Source organism: Pantherophis guttatus, chromosome 2 (genome assembly GCF_059756535.1).
Source record: "Pantherophis guttatus breed Tessera chromosome 2, ASM5975653v1, whole genome shotgun sequence".
In the NCBI taxonomy this organism is placed as follows: domain Eukaryota; kingdom Metazoa; phylum Chordata; class Lepidosauria; order Squamata; family Colubridae; genus Pantherophis; species Pantherophis guttatus.
In genome coordinates, this window is record NC_142064.1 from 114,538,345 (window position 1) to 114,555,415 (window position 17,071).

The 17,071-nt window shown below is 40.3% G+C and overlaps 1 protein-coding gene across 1 annotated transcript in view; it reads left to right on the forward strand.

Moving 5' to 3' along the window:
• Positions 1-17,071, forward strand: part of LOC132708866 (ophiophagus venom factor) — a 120,420-nt gene that overhangs the window by 23,428 nt on the left and 79,921 nt on the right. The window contains exons 8-17 of the mRNA XM_034434447.3: positions 440-542; positions 909-1,029; positions 3,138-3,253; positions 3,626-3,772; positions 8,009-8,218; positions 8,342-8,536; positions 8,760-8,921; positions 9,018-9,147; positions 12,686-12,760; positions 15,667-15,867. Of these exons, the coding sequence (XP_034290338.2) occupies positions 440-542; positions 909-1,029; positions 3,138-3,253; positions 3,626-3,772; positions 8,009-8,218; positions 8,342-8,536; positions 8,760-8,921; positions 9,018-9,147; positions 12,686-12,760; positions 15,667-15,867 (1,460 nt within the window). The remainder of the gene's footprint in view (positions 1-439; positions 543-908; positions 1,030-3,137; positions 3,254-3,625; positions 3,773-8,008; positions 8,219-8,341; positions 8,537-8,759; positions 8,922-9,017; positions 9,148-12,685; positions 12,761-15,666; positions 15,868-17,071) is intronic.

Sequence of the window (17,071 nt, forward strand, 5' to 3'; positions counted from 1 at the left end):
CCCAATCTCATTATTTAGGAAGTTACAAATATGTTTCTTTCAGCAAACTCTTAGTTATTTTAATAATTGGTTTTAATTGTATTAAGGCTTTAATTGTCATGTGTTTTCTACGCTATATTTTTCATTTTTGCAAGCCACCTTGAGTGTTGGAATGGACAGAAAGGTGAAATTTAGAAATCAGAAAATAAAATGGGCAGAAGGATAAAAAAATGAATTTATCATTCCTCCCACCCTCAAATTCTGTTTTCCCCTGCCCAGCTTTAGCATCAGAAGTGACAAAAGCTTGGAGAAAGATGCCTGAATGAGTAGAACTGAGAAAATAAGGAGCTGTGAGAAATAGATCAACACCCTCACTGATGTACCCCTCTTGTGTCAAAGAAGATCAGTAGGAAAAGCAAAGTTGTATAATTGGGCCTTTACTTTCATTGTGTCATTACAGGTACTTGTATGGAAAGAAAGTGGAAGGTGTGGCCTTTGTCCTCTTTGGAGTGAAAATAGATGGTGATAAAAAGAGTATTCCAGAGTCACTCATGAGAATTCCGGTAAAATGTAACAGGAGTGTTTGCATATAGAAGTGTGCTTGTGGTTTGTTTGTCAGATCTACTAGGTAGAACAATTCCACTAGAAGGCTAAGCTACCATTATTGAGGCTGGCTATAATAACAGAATTTTGCAAGCCTGGTTGTGATATAATTCCCTCTCCTTCTAATAATTCAGTGAATAACGGAGTGTGTGCCCGAGTTTCTTCTGAATGTTATCTGGATGTTCCGGACTTAAAACATATTTTACCCCTTGCTGCTTTGGCCACAGAACTTGCATATCTCCATCAAGGTCATCTTCCTTGTTCTAAACTGTGGAAGGCCACTTGATTTCCTTCCTTATTTTTACTTATTTTTCATTTATTTTCAGATTATTGATGGAGATGGGGAAGCAACACTAGAAAGACATAAACTACGTTCTCGATTTCAAAATCTCAATGATCTTGTTGGGCATACTCTGTATGCATCTGTAACAGTGATAACAGAATCAGGTGAGCAGGGGTGGGAGAAGAAAGAGGTGCTGTCACCAATTCAGGTCTGAGCCTTGTGCTGGGGCCGATGAAGAACACCAGACATGAGGTGCAGATTTGTTTCCTTTTATTGAAGCACTCCAAGAAAAAAGATCCTGACCAAAATGCCAAGGAACCTTGAACAGTAGAATTGAGAAAGCTTTATACATTTTCATTGAAGCAGAAAATGGGATAAGGCAGGATATATAAGAAATATCATTTAATAAACATTTAGTAATGATCTAACAATTATTCTATTAGTCTCTAGCTGTTCCTATTCCTAAACCTTTGCTAATTATTTGCTCCGGAGCATCTCTATTCCTAACTTCTAGCTGAGGTCTTCAAGATGCCTCTTTGTTACTTTTATCAGCTTTCTAACCACCCAGAATTGTTACAAGCATTAAGCATTCTTTGTTCTTGCCAGACAGACTCCACAATTACAGGCTTCCTGGTCTCCTTTCAAGTTATGCCACAACCTTGCTTTATTTTAGCAGACAGCCCAGCAGACAACCCTTTAAGAATATTGTACAAATTTTTGAGATGCTCCTTTGGTATTTTCCTTTAGTTGAAAAATTGCTGTTTCAACATCAGTCGGGGTGCATAAAGCTATTTTTTTGAGTTAGATTTTCATTTTTAACAAATGATAGAATGTGTACATATGTATTCCTAGAGCATTAGATTTCTGTCTTTTCTCTATACCAGAAATGGTTTTTCCATTTATAAATCAATCCTATGATCTATAGAAATTTGCATTTGTGTTTTTAAATTCTCTAGAAAAGATTGATTTGTTAGGAGCATAATTGGGGAAGGTTATGATACTAATATTTCACATCACTTTTTCCAAATTTTAACAATACATTCCAAAAGGTTGTATGGGATTACGTCCAGGCTTTGTTGTATAAATGTTTTGAAGTATTTTAATGGACACAATATGCCTACTTGCAAAGCCACAAAAGAAAACAATATATTAAGAAATCCCTACTCCACATCTTCAAAAATTTTAAGATGCTAATTTTCTATTTATACATGGCCTCATTTCAAATACAAATTTTGCAAATGTGTTTTGCCGTGAATTTAGAAATTTCCTAATTAAGGAGAGAGAGAATGTTTGAAAAATATATAATAATATAGGTAGCATTGAGAAATACTGGTATTTCTCAACTTATGACTGGTTATTCAGCAACTGTTTGAAATTCCAACAAACCCCCCAAAAGAAACTTACTTTATGCCCTGAATTTGAAATTCCAACATCTGCCACTCCTCACATTCACATGACTGCATTTTGGGCATTCAGCAATTCGCCTGCATTTATTGTCTTTTGCAGTTCTCCCACAGTCACACAACCATGACTTATGACAAGAATTGATACAAACTGGCATTTATGTCTGGTTCTGGCAAAAAATGTCCCATCAGAAAGAATGACTTTGCTTAACGACTGTGACCTTTACTTTACAGTTGCTATATTCACTTAATGACTGCTGCAGAAAAGGCCATAATATTGGACCGGTCATGAGGTGATTTGCTTTATGACTGTCATGACTTACGCCTGTAATTACGGGGCTCAACTATGTTTTTAACTTGAGGACAAGCTGTAATCATTTTTGAGGATGCAATTTTTCCTCAGATATGTTGGCTTAATGAGTGCCATCATTTAAGACAAGGATTTTCAAACTGTTCCCCGAAACTCTATAGTTCAATGATAATTTGATTAAGTTCAGTGATATTCTAAAGCCAAAAAAGAAGAGAGAGAAAAATAAAATCAGGCTTCCTTTGCTTTTTATTTTAACAAGTTCCTTAGTCTGAAAAAAATTGAAAATCCATGTTATAATGTATTAAGTTGCTATTTTGTTTTTATTTATTTATTTACTTATAAGATTTTTATCCCACTTTTTTCATTTAGGGTTTTCTAGAAAAAGAGAAAGAGGAGGAAAGAAAAGAGAGAGAGGGAGAACAACTGTTAATGTACTGGATTTATTAGGTTTGAAACCACTAGTGATACCTCCTGGTTCAAAATCTTTGCAGGATTTTTCTTTTGTATTTCTGAATTTGACTTCCTATTTTAAGTTGCATTCCTCCTTTTTGTTTTGCAGGCAGTGATATGGTAGTGACTGAGCAAAGCGGCATTCATATTGTGACATCTCCCTATCAGATCTACTTCACAAAAACTCCCAAATATTTCAAGCCAGGAATGCCATATGAACTGACGGTAATAGAAATTGAAGTCTCCTATTTTGTCAAAGAACCACCTTAGCAATATCTCCTTCACTTTACTGGGCTTCTAAGAGCTGTCCAGACTTGATTGTCCAAGATACATGTGGAGGTTTACTGTAAGTTTATCTTGGGGTTGACGCTGCCACTGTAGACACACTGACTGCTATTTATGTTTTGGATGTTTTGCTGGAATATATTTGCACAGAAGTTACATAATTTATTAATTTGTAAGCCACCTGGAATCACTGTGTGAGTTGGGTATCCATATAAATCTTGCTAATGATTAATAAATAAGTGAATAAACTGATTTAAATTCAGAGGAAGCTGCCATGTTCCATGTTGAATCATCTCTTCTGGATTGTTTTAGGTATATGTTACCAACCCCGATGGCTCACCAGCTGCTGATGTACCAGTGGTATCAGAGGCCATTCATTCTGAGGGAACCACTTTGAGTGATGGGACTGCTAAACTCATCCTGAACACACCACTGAACATTCAAAGCCTACCGATCACTGTAAGTCACTCTGACATTCTGTTAAGTCCCATTCAGTGTGCTGATGAGAGGGAATGTCATGTGGAGGGAGAGGGGCATTGCAGAGGAGTAAGTGGCAACTCAGTCCAGATTCTTTGTGTGAGAGAAATAGGATGAAGACAGCCTCTACCTAATACTTCTCAGAGTATATTGTAGATACAGATAGTGGACTCCTTAGTCTGACAAGATTTTGTCTATAGGTTTGAAAGTAATAAAAAACTCAACTTGGGCAAAGTGTTTTTCTTGGTTTTGGGCCTGACATCTATGTTGGAACATAGGGCCATCACAGTCTGGTGTGCAAATTGTGCACCACCCAATGGAATGACCTGAAGAGAGGATTGTCAATTGCCAGATACAAAGAAAGCGAAGGAGATATGTTATGTCAGTAACATGAGCTCACCCGCTTTGCCCATACACAGTCAGACTCTGAGAGCAGAGAGAGACTTAGCAGGCCTATGCTTTGTGGAATTCTGCACAATGGCACCTTGGATGCCAGCAGCAGCTCTGCTGTTGCTCAGGAGGGAACAAGTGATGCAATGTCCATCTGTTTGCTGTGATGCAAACTGTTTTTCTGCACTTTTGCAGGATAGTCCACACAGCTATGAAAGTCAAGAAATACACACTGTGAAGCCCTTATGCACATTATGTCACTAGAGAGTCATCTTGGCTAGGAATGGACATGAATACATTATGTATGCCTGTTAGTGTAAAGGGGATCATTGTGTATAGGTTGATATCTGTATATTTGGGTCTATTGTTGTTGAATAGAGTGTAATATAATGACAATTTTCCTTTGTCTTCTTTTCTTTTTACAATGACCACTAGACAATGCAAATTAACTGATCATGGTATATTGTGTGGTCTGGTGATATCTATAAAAAGAAAGGAAGGTGCATCCAATTGTGGTCACCACAATATAAAAAAGATGTTGAGACTCTGGAAAAAGTACAGAAAAGAGCACCAAAGATGATTGGTGTGTGTATGTGTGTGTGAAGGTTAAAACTTCCTGTGAAGAATGTTCACAGGAAGTAGATTTGTCTAGTTTAGTGAAAAGAATAACTAGGGGTTCAGACTTCCAGTTTGGCGTCGCTGCAAGACAGTCATAGGGAGCGGGCTCCACGAACCTAGGCTGAACCTTCCTCATTGGAGGGCCCTTAAGGGCTAAACTCACCCTGAAGGGGTGATGAAAAAAGGAGGGGCACCTTGCACATCATGGAGAGCGGCAACTCTCCTGCTTGATGCAAGGCTTACCCTTCCATCCAACAACAAAGAGGAGAGGCGGCCATTATGGCCACCATGAAGCTGAGACAACTGAAGAAAGAAATGTGCTGGACTGAAATTGGGTGAGGTGATTTTCAACTTCTATATTATAGATCTAAAGAAAAGAAAGAAAGAAAAGGAACTCTGAAAATATAGACTCTCTAAAGTGGTAAAAAATGGTGAATAAATACTTAGAGAAAGATTACAGACCTTAAAGAAAGGGAAACCTAAGGGAGAATACAAAATTTTTAAAATACAGAAAGACAGGACTTAAATATTTCATTGGCAATGTCTTGAAAAGATACTTTAAAATGCTGGAAAGATTTGGTTGATTATTGGAAGAAATTGCTTGAAGAAAATCTGAAAAGATTTTCAGCTGTTAGATTGGGTATAAAGTTGAAATTGTAGGTGATGATGCCATCTACTGGTGAAAGAATATACACTATATTTTTACAAGGCCAGAAATATCCTTGAAATAATTTAAAAATTGATAATACAGAGTGGGGACAAACAATACCTGGAAGACTGGGTTTTTTGCATACTGTTTTATACTTATTCATTTCATGGCTAAGGAGGACAAATTCTGAGACTTTTGAAAATTGCTAAGTAGAGTGCCTTACAAATACCTGGAATTATCATTGAAATTAAAGAGTTGACTATGTGGTTTACGAAGACGTGGGGAAACCTGCTGGATCACCTAAGATTATAGATGTTGTCTGATAACTGCATAAAGAGGCAAAAGAAGGAATTTTTTTAAAAAAAGACTTATTGGAGAACTTGGAAGGAGTAAACTGACAGTTGACAACTATAAAGAACTATAAATATTGTGCATCCTGAGGAATAATTTTGGGACTGAGTAAATTGTTTTAATATTGGCTTTTTAGTGTTACAGACAACTGAGAGTTTGGGATTTGGTAGATTATTGAATAACCTTTTGACTCATTAAAATGAGACAAAATGCTTCAACAGGGAAAAATAAGTGTATTTCAAAAAGAAATATTATTGATGTTTTCATGTATTCATGAAGCTATAACAAAGAACCACAGGGAGATAAAGGATTTGATACATGATATAGTTGTGAGACCAGAAAATGTTCAGCAAATGACAATGAAAAATGAACAGGAAACACAGGAAATAGAGGGCAAAACAGAAAAAACAGAGGAAAGGATAGAGCAGATAAAGCAACAAATGAACCAAAAAAACAAGGAAAAGAAGGAGATAATTAAAATGGATGAAATAGATCAGATTTCAGGCAGATTATACATTAAGAGATAAAAAAATATAACTGGATAAACAGAAAGACATTCCTGAAGTGAGGATAGAGACACTAATAGGTGTAGTGAAGGTTTGGCAATGAGAGGTAGAGGTAGAAAAAGAGGAAACATTTAGATCAAATATGAATGATGCATGGAGATACAAAATTCCAAGGGTGGAGTATGGAAAATATGCCAAAAAATCAACAAGAATTGAAATGCTAAAATGGGCAAGGGATGATGGATAGAAATAGAATACCTATTAATATAAGATTTGTACTATCAAGAATTAGAAGAGGTAGAAGAGGTAGAAATTAGAAAGGGGGAAAATATTATTATGTATATACCTATATAATATTGTAAAATCAGTATGTGGATGAAAAGATCAGAAGTTGAAAGATGATTGTATTATGTACACTTAAACAACATTATCGTGGTTATTCGTATTGTGTATTAAAATACTGAATAATTAAATGATGAAGGATTATATACATGGTGGAGCAAATACTAAACTGTTAATAATTTTAATTGTAATAATTATAATGTTATTATGATGATGTGAGTATCATTAAAGTAATTAAGATTGATATTAATTATTAATTAATTATCAATATTAATGTCAACTCACAAAGCGTCCCTGGCCTGCTCTTGAGTTGCCATAGGCAAGGGGGATGGGAAAATGAACTTGCAGCTATGGCAAAGCAGCGCGGCAGCCAAAAACAAAAGCACATTCCAGACATATCTCTGTCAAGGCTGTCTCCTAGGATTATCCACAGTGGCCTGAGGGGAGTGATCTCTACAACCCGTGAAATTGCTCTGTTGGTGAATGTGACTGATGACACACCCTGGGTGGAGGGGGAAAATGGGGTCAAGCCTAGGCCTTAAATTACATGGGGTCAGAGTTGGCTTCACTTGGAACATGCCAACATGAAGTTCCTAATAAATAACTGGAATAAATCACTATTATTTGGTATCAAAATTAATGATACCCAGATGCCACACTGTTCATGTATTCAATACATACATACATACATACAGACAGACAGACAGACAGACAGACACACAGACAGACAGACACAAAAAAAATAATAACTAGGGGTGATATGATAGTAGTATTCCAATATTTGAGTAGGCTGCCATAAAGAGGGAAGGTCAATCTATTTTCTAAAGCCCCAGTAGGCAAGACAAGAAGCAATGGATGGAAATTGAACAAAGAGGGAATCAACCTATAATTAAGGAGAAACTTCCTGGCAGTAAGAACAATCAACCAGTGGAACAACTTGCCTTCAGAAGTTGAGGGTGCACCAATGCTAGAGGCTTTTAAGAAGGGAGTGGACAATGATTTGTCAAAAATGGTATAGGATCTCCTGCTTGAACAGGAGGTTGGACTATAAGACCTTCAAAATCCCTTCCAATTCTGTTATTTTGTTATTCAATACATGTGTCCCTTCCCCAAATCCCAGTGACAGTATAGCATTTGCTACATTCATAGTAACATGGAGTTCTTTTTTCCCCCTGAAAGACATCAGGAATCATATCAAAAGATCTCAGATTTTTTTTTATGAAAACAGGATGCCAGCCAGTTCCTTTGTAACCATTACTGTACTCTTTCAGCATCTTCATGTGGACATCACTAAGTGCCAGCCTTAAAAGGAGTCATAGTTGCTTCCTAATTAGGTTACTGCTTTGAATGTACCCTGTCTAGGTTAAAACCAACCACGGAGACCTCCCAAGAGAACGCCAGGCAACAAAGTCCATGACAGCCACAGCCTACCAAACCCAGGGAGGATCTGGAAACTATCTTCATGTAGCCATTACATCTGCAGAGATTAAGCCTGGAGATAATTTACCTGTCAATTTCAATGTGAGGGGCAATGCAAATTCGCTGAACCAGATCCAATATTTCACATACCTCGTAAGTATTATAGATTTGGAGGAAATCCAGGGGCTGCATTTCAATTCATATTGTAGCCTTGAAGCCGCTGGCTTAATCTATCATTTCTAACCTTTCCATTAATCAGTATTTGTTCACCCTCAGATATTGACTAAGGGGAAGATTTTCAAGGTTGGCAGGCAACCCAAGGGAGCTGGGCAGAATCTGGTCACCATGACTCTGCGTATCACTCCAGATCTCATCCCTTCCTTCCGGTTTGTGGCTTACTACCAAGTGGGAAACCATGAAATTGTGGCTGATTCTGTCTGGGTGGATGTGAAGGATACCTGCATGGGAACGGTAAGTCAGCCTTCCCAGTACCCTTCTTAGCAGTCATGGGAAACACCTTATTATAGCTGCATCAAAAGTGCATAAATCAGATGTGCTTATTTTAAAGCATTTTCATGGTATTTTCATAAGACATTTATTTCTGTTCAGATAGAGAAAGCCAACTATTTTTCCTTGAATTGACATTTTTTCTGTCTGTTAGAGACGTGAGCTGTTCTTTGCTTTGTATAAACAGTTGGTTGTGAAAGGAGCATCTTCCAGAGACAATAGAATACAACAGCCAGGAGCTAAAATGAACATCAAATTGGAAGGAGATCCAGGTGCTCGGGTCGGTCTTGTGGCTGTGGACAAGGCAGTATATGTCCTCAATGATAAATATAAGATTAGCCAAGCTAAGGTAAAGCCAGACATTTCTTAAGCTACACTCAGCTTTCAAGGGGTTTCCGACTTACGGTACTGAAGAGGAACATTTTTTTCCTGTGATCTGCACTAGATATGGGACACAATAGAAAAGAATGACTTTGGCTGTACAGCTGGCAGCGGCCAGAATAATCTGGGTGTGTTTGAAGATGCTGGACTGGCTCTGACAACCAGCACTAATCTTAACACCAAAGAGAGATCAGGTATTTTGGGGATGGATGCTAATGTCTGGGAGATGGCAGAGGTTTTCCGATCTATTTATAAGCCAAGAGAAGAGCATTTGCTCCATCAAACACTACTGGCATCATATGGGAATTAATGGGGCATTTGCCCAGGTTCACCTGGTGCGCCAGTTGCGCCCCTACTTGGACCATGATGCCCTACACACAGTCACTCATGCACTTGTCACCTCCCGAATTAACTAGTATAGTATAGTTTATTGAATAGCCCGAAGGCCTTTTCAAACAAAACAGAAGAGAAAAAGGGAAAAAGATAAAACAGTTACAAAAATAGCAATCTAAAAATATATGATAGATGACATTAAAATTTTACCGTATCAAATTTCAATAGCTAAGTATTAACTACTGCAATGCTCTCTACATGGGGCTGCCCTTGAAGACCACTCGGAGGCTTCAGCTGGTGCAGAATGCGGCCGCGCAGGTAGTGGTGGGAGTGTCTCGACACTCCCATGTTACACCTCTCCTGCGTGACTTGCATTGGTTGCTGGTTGCCCTCCAGGTGAGATTCAAGGTGCTGGTGATTACCTATAAAGCCCTACATGGCTTAGGCCCGGGATATTTGGCGGATCATCTGCAGCCAGCAACAGCTTCCCATCACCCTGTATGTTCCCACAGGGAGGGCCTACTCAGGGTGCCATCGGCCAGACAGTGTCGGCTGTCTACCCCCAGGGAGAGAGCTTTCTCTGTGGGTGCACCCATCCTTTGGAATCAACTCCCTCTGAAGCTCCGGGTGGCCCCCGACCTTCACTCTTTCTGCCATGGCCTGAAAACGTGGCTATTTCACCTGGCCACCCTGGACTGATGGGGGTTTTAATAGACTTTTATTATTATTATTATTTTTATTATTTATTGAATTTGTATACCGCCCTACTCCCGAAGGACTCAGGGCGGTGAACAGCCAGATAAAATACATATAATACAAATGTTAAAAAAGCATTAAAATACAATTAAATAATTGGCCCGGAAAACGAAATTTAAAACACCCAAATTCATAAAACAAATTTAAAATTGAAAAATTTTTAAATTTAAAAAAGTTTAAAAGAGAGGTTAGGCCAGGCCGGCCTGCTGGAAAAGAAATGTTTTGATGGCACGGTGAAAAGTGCGCAGGTCCAAGAGCCTCCGTATCTCCGGGGGAAGCTCGTTCCAGATGGCGGGTGCCCCCACAGAGAAGGCTCTCCCCCTGGGGGCCGCCAGTCGACATTGTTTGGCCGATGGCACCCTGAGGAGCCCCTCTCTATGGGAGCGTACTGGTCGGTGAGAGGCTACTGGTGGCAAAAGGTGGTCTCGTAAATACCCCAGTCCTAAGCCATGGAGCGCTCTAAAGGTGGTAACCAAAACCTTGAAGCGCACCGGAAGACCACCGGGAGCCAGTGCAGCTCGTGCAGGAGGGGAGTCACATGGGAGCACCCCGTCGCTCCCATAACCATCCGCGCGGCCGCATTCTGGACCAGCTGGAGCCTCTGGGTGCTCCTCAAGGGGAGCCCCATGTAGAAAGCATTGCAGTAGTCCAGGCAGGAAGTGACGAGGGCATGAGTGACCGTATTTAACGAGTCCCGATCCAGAAAGGGATGCAACTGGTGAATCAGGCGAACCTGATAAAATGCCCTCCCAGCCACAGCCATCAAGTGCTCTTCTAAAGACAGCTGTGAGTCCAGGAGGACTCCCAAGTTGCGAGCCCTCTCTGTGGGGGCCAATGACTCGCCCCCAATAGTCAGTGATGGCACCAACTGACTATATCGGGATGTCGGAAACCACAGCCACTCGGTCTTGGATGGATTGAGCCTGAGTCTGTTCCTCCCCATCCAGATCCGTACAGCCTCCAGGCACCAGGAAATCACTTCAAGGGCATCATTGGGGTGGTCCGGGGTGGAGATGTACAGCTGGGTGTCATCAGTGTACTGGTGGTACTTCACCCCGAAACCACGGATGATCTCACCCAGCGGCTTCACATAAATGTTGAACAGATGGGGCGAGAGGACCGACCCTTGTGGCACCCCACATACAAGGGGCCTCGGGGTTGACCTCTGCCCCCCTGCCAACACTGACTGCCACCGGTCGGAGAGGAAGGAGGAGAACCACCGCAACACGGTGCCTCCCACCCCTAGCTCTTCCAGCCGGTGCAGCATGATACCATGGTTGATGGTATCAAAAGCCGCTGAGAGGTCTAATAAGACCAGGACAGAGGAGCAACCCCTGTCCCGAGCCCTCCAGAGATCATCAACCAATGCAACCAATGCCGTTTCCGTGCTGTACCCAGGCCTGAAGCCCGACTGGAACGGATCCAGATTAACTGGGTTTTATTGAATTTTTGTTAATTTTAACCTGGATTTTTTGTTATAATGGTTTGTTTGCTTTGTTTTAATTGTTGTGAGCCGCCCCGAGTCCATTGGAGATAGGGCGGCATACAAGTTCCATTAAATAAATAAATAAATAAATTCACAAGGCCCAAAGCAAATAGTCAAGTCTCACTGCAGAGTCACTTGGTTGAGATGAGCAATTTAGAAATTAATTAATTAATTGAGCAAATAAGCAAAATGTATTGTTATCAGTGTGTACTGGAGGAACTGCCTCCAGAAAATAGTAGAAGAAACTCCAGCAGACAAAAAGATTCATTCATATTTATACATTTCAGAAAAGAGGAGAAAATGATAGAGTCATATATACACATAAGAAATAAATGATGTAAATATAAATATTCATAATTAACAAACATCTAGTTACTGCTACATTCAAGAAGGAATTATTGTATCAATAAAAAAAACAGATCAGTTCGGTTGCCATAGAAATCTTGGTCAGGCTTGCAGAGAACCAGGCACTTCAAAGTTGCCTTTTTCATGTGCCAATTAGCACACATTCCTTTTACGTTTCTCTTTTGCTAAAATGTCCCACTCCTCTAAGGATTTGTTTTCCTCACACCTGAAAAGTATGTTTCAGTGTCTGAAGCACAGAATATTGGCCACTGAGTTCTTGAACTGCATGCAATGATCCCAACATCTTTTACCAAATGATTACTCAAATTGTAGGGCAAATTCCAGATCACTGTTTCTAAGGATGATTCTAGAGGAGAGTTATAGTGCAGGCATCCTACTATATTCCTATGGTTTTAGGAGGGGTCCACTCTAATCCTCCACTGGTATTTTCAGCAAAACATGAAAAAGCTGGAGATGCTCTTTGACCTTCAACTGTGAGCCCTTCAACTCAGACCCAATGAAGAGTTGAGCTATGCTTTCTTCCTTACTGCAGCTTCCCAGCACTAAAGTGAACTTTCTATGAGCTGCTTTGGATCTATTGGATATAGATCCAAATAACACATAATTAATGCTTCAGACTGCATTCCCAAACTATTTTAAATGGGAGAAAGTCCCACAGAAGGCAGCAGAACTCCCTTACTCCCTTAGTGTAAACCAGTTGTAAAATTAATCTTCCCAGGAATTAGTGCTGAACGCTATCTTCTTACTTTAAAGAATAATTGTTCCTACCTCTTCTCCCCTGCCTCGTTCAGATGCAAAGTGTCCTCAGCCTGCAAATCGGAGGCGTCGACGCTCTGTTTTGCTGCTTGACAGCAAGGCAAGCAAAGGTATGTGAAAAATAATCAAGTTTCTGTTTGCATTTATTGAATCAGTCAGGAAATGGACAAAGGAATAGAAGATTATCCCTCTTTCCTTTCTTTCTCAAGCAAGAGGGTAGAAAATTAATAACTTCTATTAAATAGGATCATTCTTAACTTATCAATAACTTTGAGTGCTTGAATTCTGAGTGCAATGGGGGAGTACTTAAATGGCCCAATAGTTTAATGTCGAATCTACAGTAACTGGTTCCAGCTAAAGAGATTACATTTGATAGACAAAATTTTTAAGCATTGTTTTTTGAGTGTTCTCGGATCGCAGCACTGGTCAAGAATTGTTCTTGGTGAGGAGGAAGTAAGCAATGGCCAGTGAACTACAAGCAGCCCCCAAACCAGGAACATCTGTGGGGATGCCTGCATATCAACATGGCAATTCCAACTGAACAATCAAAGCTCCACCCCTTTTATATGTTTGGGGCTTCAACCATCCCCTTCCTAAAGACATCCATGCCCCAAAGCCTTTTTTGCAACTTATGAATTACCAGGACCACAAAATAACAACAGCAGAACACCCAGAACTGATGTCCTTTATTTCAGGAGAAAGCGAAGAATAAATCTGTTTAACCATATAGTAAATTTAAAACACAGATTATGGATTTATAAATGTAACTAAAAAAACAACCACACTCAAAATTTAAAAAATTCTGCCTCCCCTGTACTGGTGAGAGAGCCCTGGTAGCGCAGCAGACTAAAGCACTGTTATTAACATCAGCTGTCTGCAATTACTGCAAGTTCAAATCTCACCAGGCTCAAGGTTGACTCAGCCTTCCATCCTTTCTAAGGTAGGTAAAATGAGGACCCAGATTGTGGGGGCAATAAGCTGACTTTGTATAAAATATATAAAAGTATGAAAGCTATTGCTTAACGCATTGTAAGCCGCCCTGAGTCTCCGGAGAAGGGCGGCATATAAATCAAATCAAATATATATATATATATAAATAGTACAAAGTAAAATAAAATATCTATACCTAGAGAGATCAGTAAAGCTCCTATGAAAGGGGCCAGAATTTAGTGGCCAAAGAAATGTTCTGCAGGCAGGTGTTGAACTGGAAGCATTCCGTCCACAGAAGCCTTGGGCGTAAACACTGAAAGCCTCCAAATTATTATTATTACTTTTGCCTGTTCTGCCTACTCTCCTATTACTTTTGCCTGTTACGAGAGGAGGAGAATTTTGTTGAAGAATAATTGTATTAACTGTTTTTAATTTTAATTACATTGAAATACAAACTAAGTGAAACGAATTGGGTTTCTTCTCGGTTTACCCAGTAGTATTTAGGAACGTGCCCCCCCCTCCATGCATGCCACTCAAAGACCAAGGGGAACTCTGACCCTGGAAGATGTTGAAAGAAGAGGGATAACTAAAGAAAAGGGTCTTTAGGTGATTTAAAGCCCATGTTTTTTCCAGGAGCTGGTGATGGCTTACTCAGGCCTCCTGGTAGCACCAAGAATGCTCCATTTAAGAGTTTGAGATATGATGTCCTTTATTTCAGGAGAAAGCGAAGAATAAATGTGTTTAACCATATAGTAAGCTTAAAACACAGATTGTGGATTTATAAATGTAACTTAAAAAACCACATTCTGCCCTGTACTACGGGTTTCAAATATTTTTACTACCAGTTCTGTGGGTGTGGCTTGGTGGGCATGGCAGGGGAAGGATACTGTAAAATCTCCATTTCCTCCCGATCAGCTGGGACTCGGGAGGCAGAGAATAGATGGGGGCAGGGGCAGTTAGAGGTAGTATTTACCGGTTCTCCAAACTACTCAAAATTTCTGCTACCAGTTCTCCAGAACTGGTTAGAACCTGCTGAAACCCACCTCTGCTGTACTGGTGATATAATTAATTATTTGCTTAATTTCAAAAAATAATAAATAGTACAAAGTAAAATAAAATGTCTATACCTAGAGAGATCAGTAAAGCTCCTATGAAAGGGCCAGAATTTAGTGGACAAAGAAATGTTCTGCAGGCAGGTGTTGAACTGGAAGCCTTCAGAGAGCCTTGAGGGTAAATTATTATTATTACTTTTGCCTGTTCTGCCTACTCTCCTATTATTACTTTTACCTGTTATGAGAGGGGGAGAATTTTGTTGAAGAATAATTGTATTAACTGTTTTTTATTTTAATTACATTGAAATACAAACTAAGTGAAATGAATTGGGTTTCTTCTCGGTTTACCCAGTAGTTTTTAGGAGCGTGCCCCCCCCCCCGCATGCCATCCAAAGACCAAGGGGAACTCTGACCCTGGAAGATGTTGCCCAGGGTCAGTGCAGAACAACCAGCAGCATGAGAAGCTGGCCATGCCTCTCAGCTGGAAATGAACTGGAGCCACTATCTTCCTCAAGCAGACCCTGATCCCTTCCTCTGCCCAAGGGACCTAAACAAGGCACATACTCTGGAATTGTCATTTGGACTCCTCTGTATGCAAGGTTGCAGGACGGCTTGGTTCAAAGAAGAGAGATAACTAAAGAAAAGGGCCTTTAGGTGATTTAAAGCCCATGTTTTTTCCAGGAGCTGGTGATGGCTTACTCAGGCCTCCTGGTAGCACTTAGAATGCTCCATTTAAGAGTTTGAGATACATTGCAACATTTGATTGATTTTCAAAAACAGAAGATAAGTTTGAATGTTCTGGCAAAACTGCAGATGCTGTAATAAGCCATAAAGCTTATTACTTGTGCACTAATAACTACAGTAGTGAAAAGACAAAGGATGCTCAGCTGTTCCTTCCAAATGTCTTGGGACAAGATAAAAAACTAACTCATTTGATTAATTTATGTAGATATTCATTGTCTCTTGTTTCTCTTTATGCCTATGACTATGAGAAATAGGATTGTCTAATGTTTCACAAATTTTCCATATTTTAGTGTCACAGTTTCAGGATCAAGACCTGCGTAAATGCTGCGAAGATGGCATGCATGAGAACCCCATGGGGTACAGTTGTGAAAAGCGTGCAAAATACATCCAGGAGGGAGATGCTTGTAAGGCCGCCTTCCTTGAATGCTGTCGCTACATCAGAGGGATCCGAGATGAAAAGAAACGGGAGAACGAGTTGTTTCTGGCAAGAAGTAAGTAGCAGGTTCTGGGATTATTGAAAGAAAGGAACATTTAATTTTTTTTTTTTATTAAATTTGTATACCGTCCTATTCCCGAAGGACTCAGGGCGGTGAACATTAAAATACAATTAAATAATTGGCCCGGAAAACGAAATTTAAAACACCCCAAATTCATAAGACAAATTTAAAATTGAAGAATTTAAAAATTTAAAAAAAGTTTAAAAGAGAGGTTAGGCCAGGCCTAATTCACCAATACCTGGAAAACGCAGCACATAATAGCATTACATAATAGATTGGTTTGGCATGATTTGTTTTTAACAGACTCATGCTGGCTACTTGTTATAACTTCATTTTTTTTCATTTTATTTTCATTTTATTTAATTTGTATACCGCCCTACTCCCAAAGGACTCAGGGTGGTGAACAGGCACAGGATAAAACATATAGAATACAAAAATTTAAGAGCAGAAGTAAAATCGAATTAAATCAATTTAGCCCAAGACAAATTTAAAATCCCAGGTTAAGAACAAATTAAAATTTACATTAAAATTTACATTAAAAAGAGAAAGGGAGAGGTTAGGCCAGACCACCCTGGTGAAATAAAAAGGTCTTGAGAGCGCGGCGGAAGGTGCGTAGATCCGGGATCCTCCGTATCTCCGGATAGTAGTTCCAGATAGTAGGTGCCCCCAGAGAAGGCTCTCTCCCTGGGGGCTGCCAGCCGACATTGTTTGGCCGACGGCACCCGGAGGAGTCCCTCTCTGTGAGAGTGTACCGGCCAGTAGGAGGCCGTTTGCGGCAGCAGGCGGTCCTGTAAATAACCAGGCCCTAAGCCATGGAGCGCTCTAAAGGTGGTAACCAAAACCTTGAAGCGCACCTGGAAGACCACCGGGAGCCAGTGCAGCTTACGCAGGAGAGGTGTTACATGGGAGCACCACGTCGCTCCCATAACCACCTGCGTGGCCGCACTCTGCGCCAATTGGAGCCTCCAGGTGCTCCTCAAGGGGAGCCCCATGTAGAGAGCATTACAGTAGTCCAGGCAGGAAGTGACAAGGGCATGAGTGACCGTGTTTAAGGAGTCCCGATGCAGAAAGGGACGCAACTGGCAAATCAGGCGAACCTGATGGAAAATCCTCCCGGTCACGGCCGTCAAGTGCTCTTCTAAAGACAGCCGTGAATCCAGGAGGACGCCCAAGTTGCGAGTCCTCTCCGTGGGGCCAG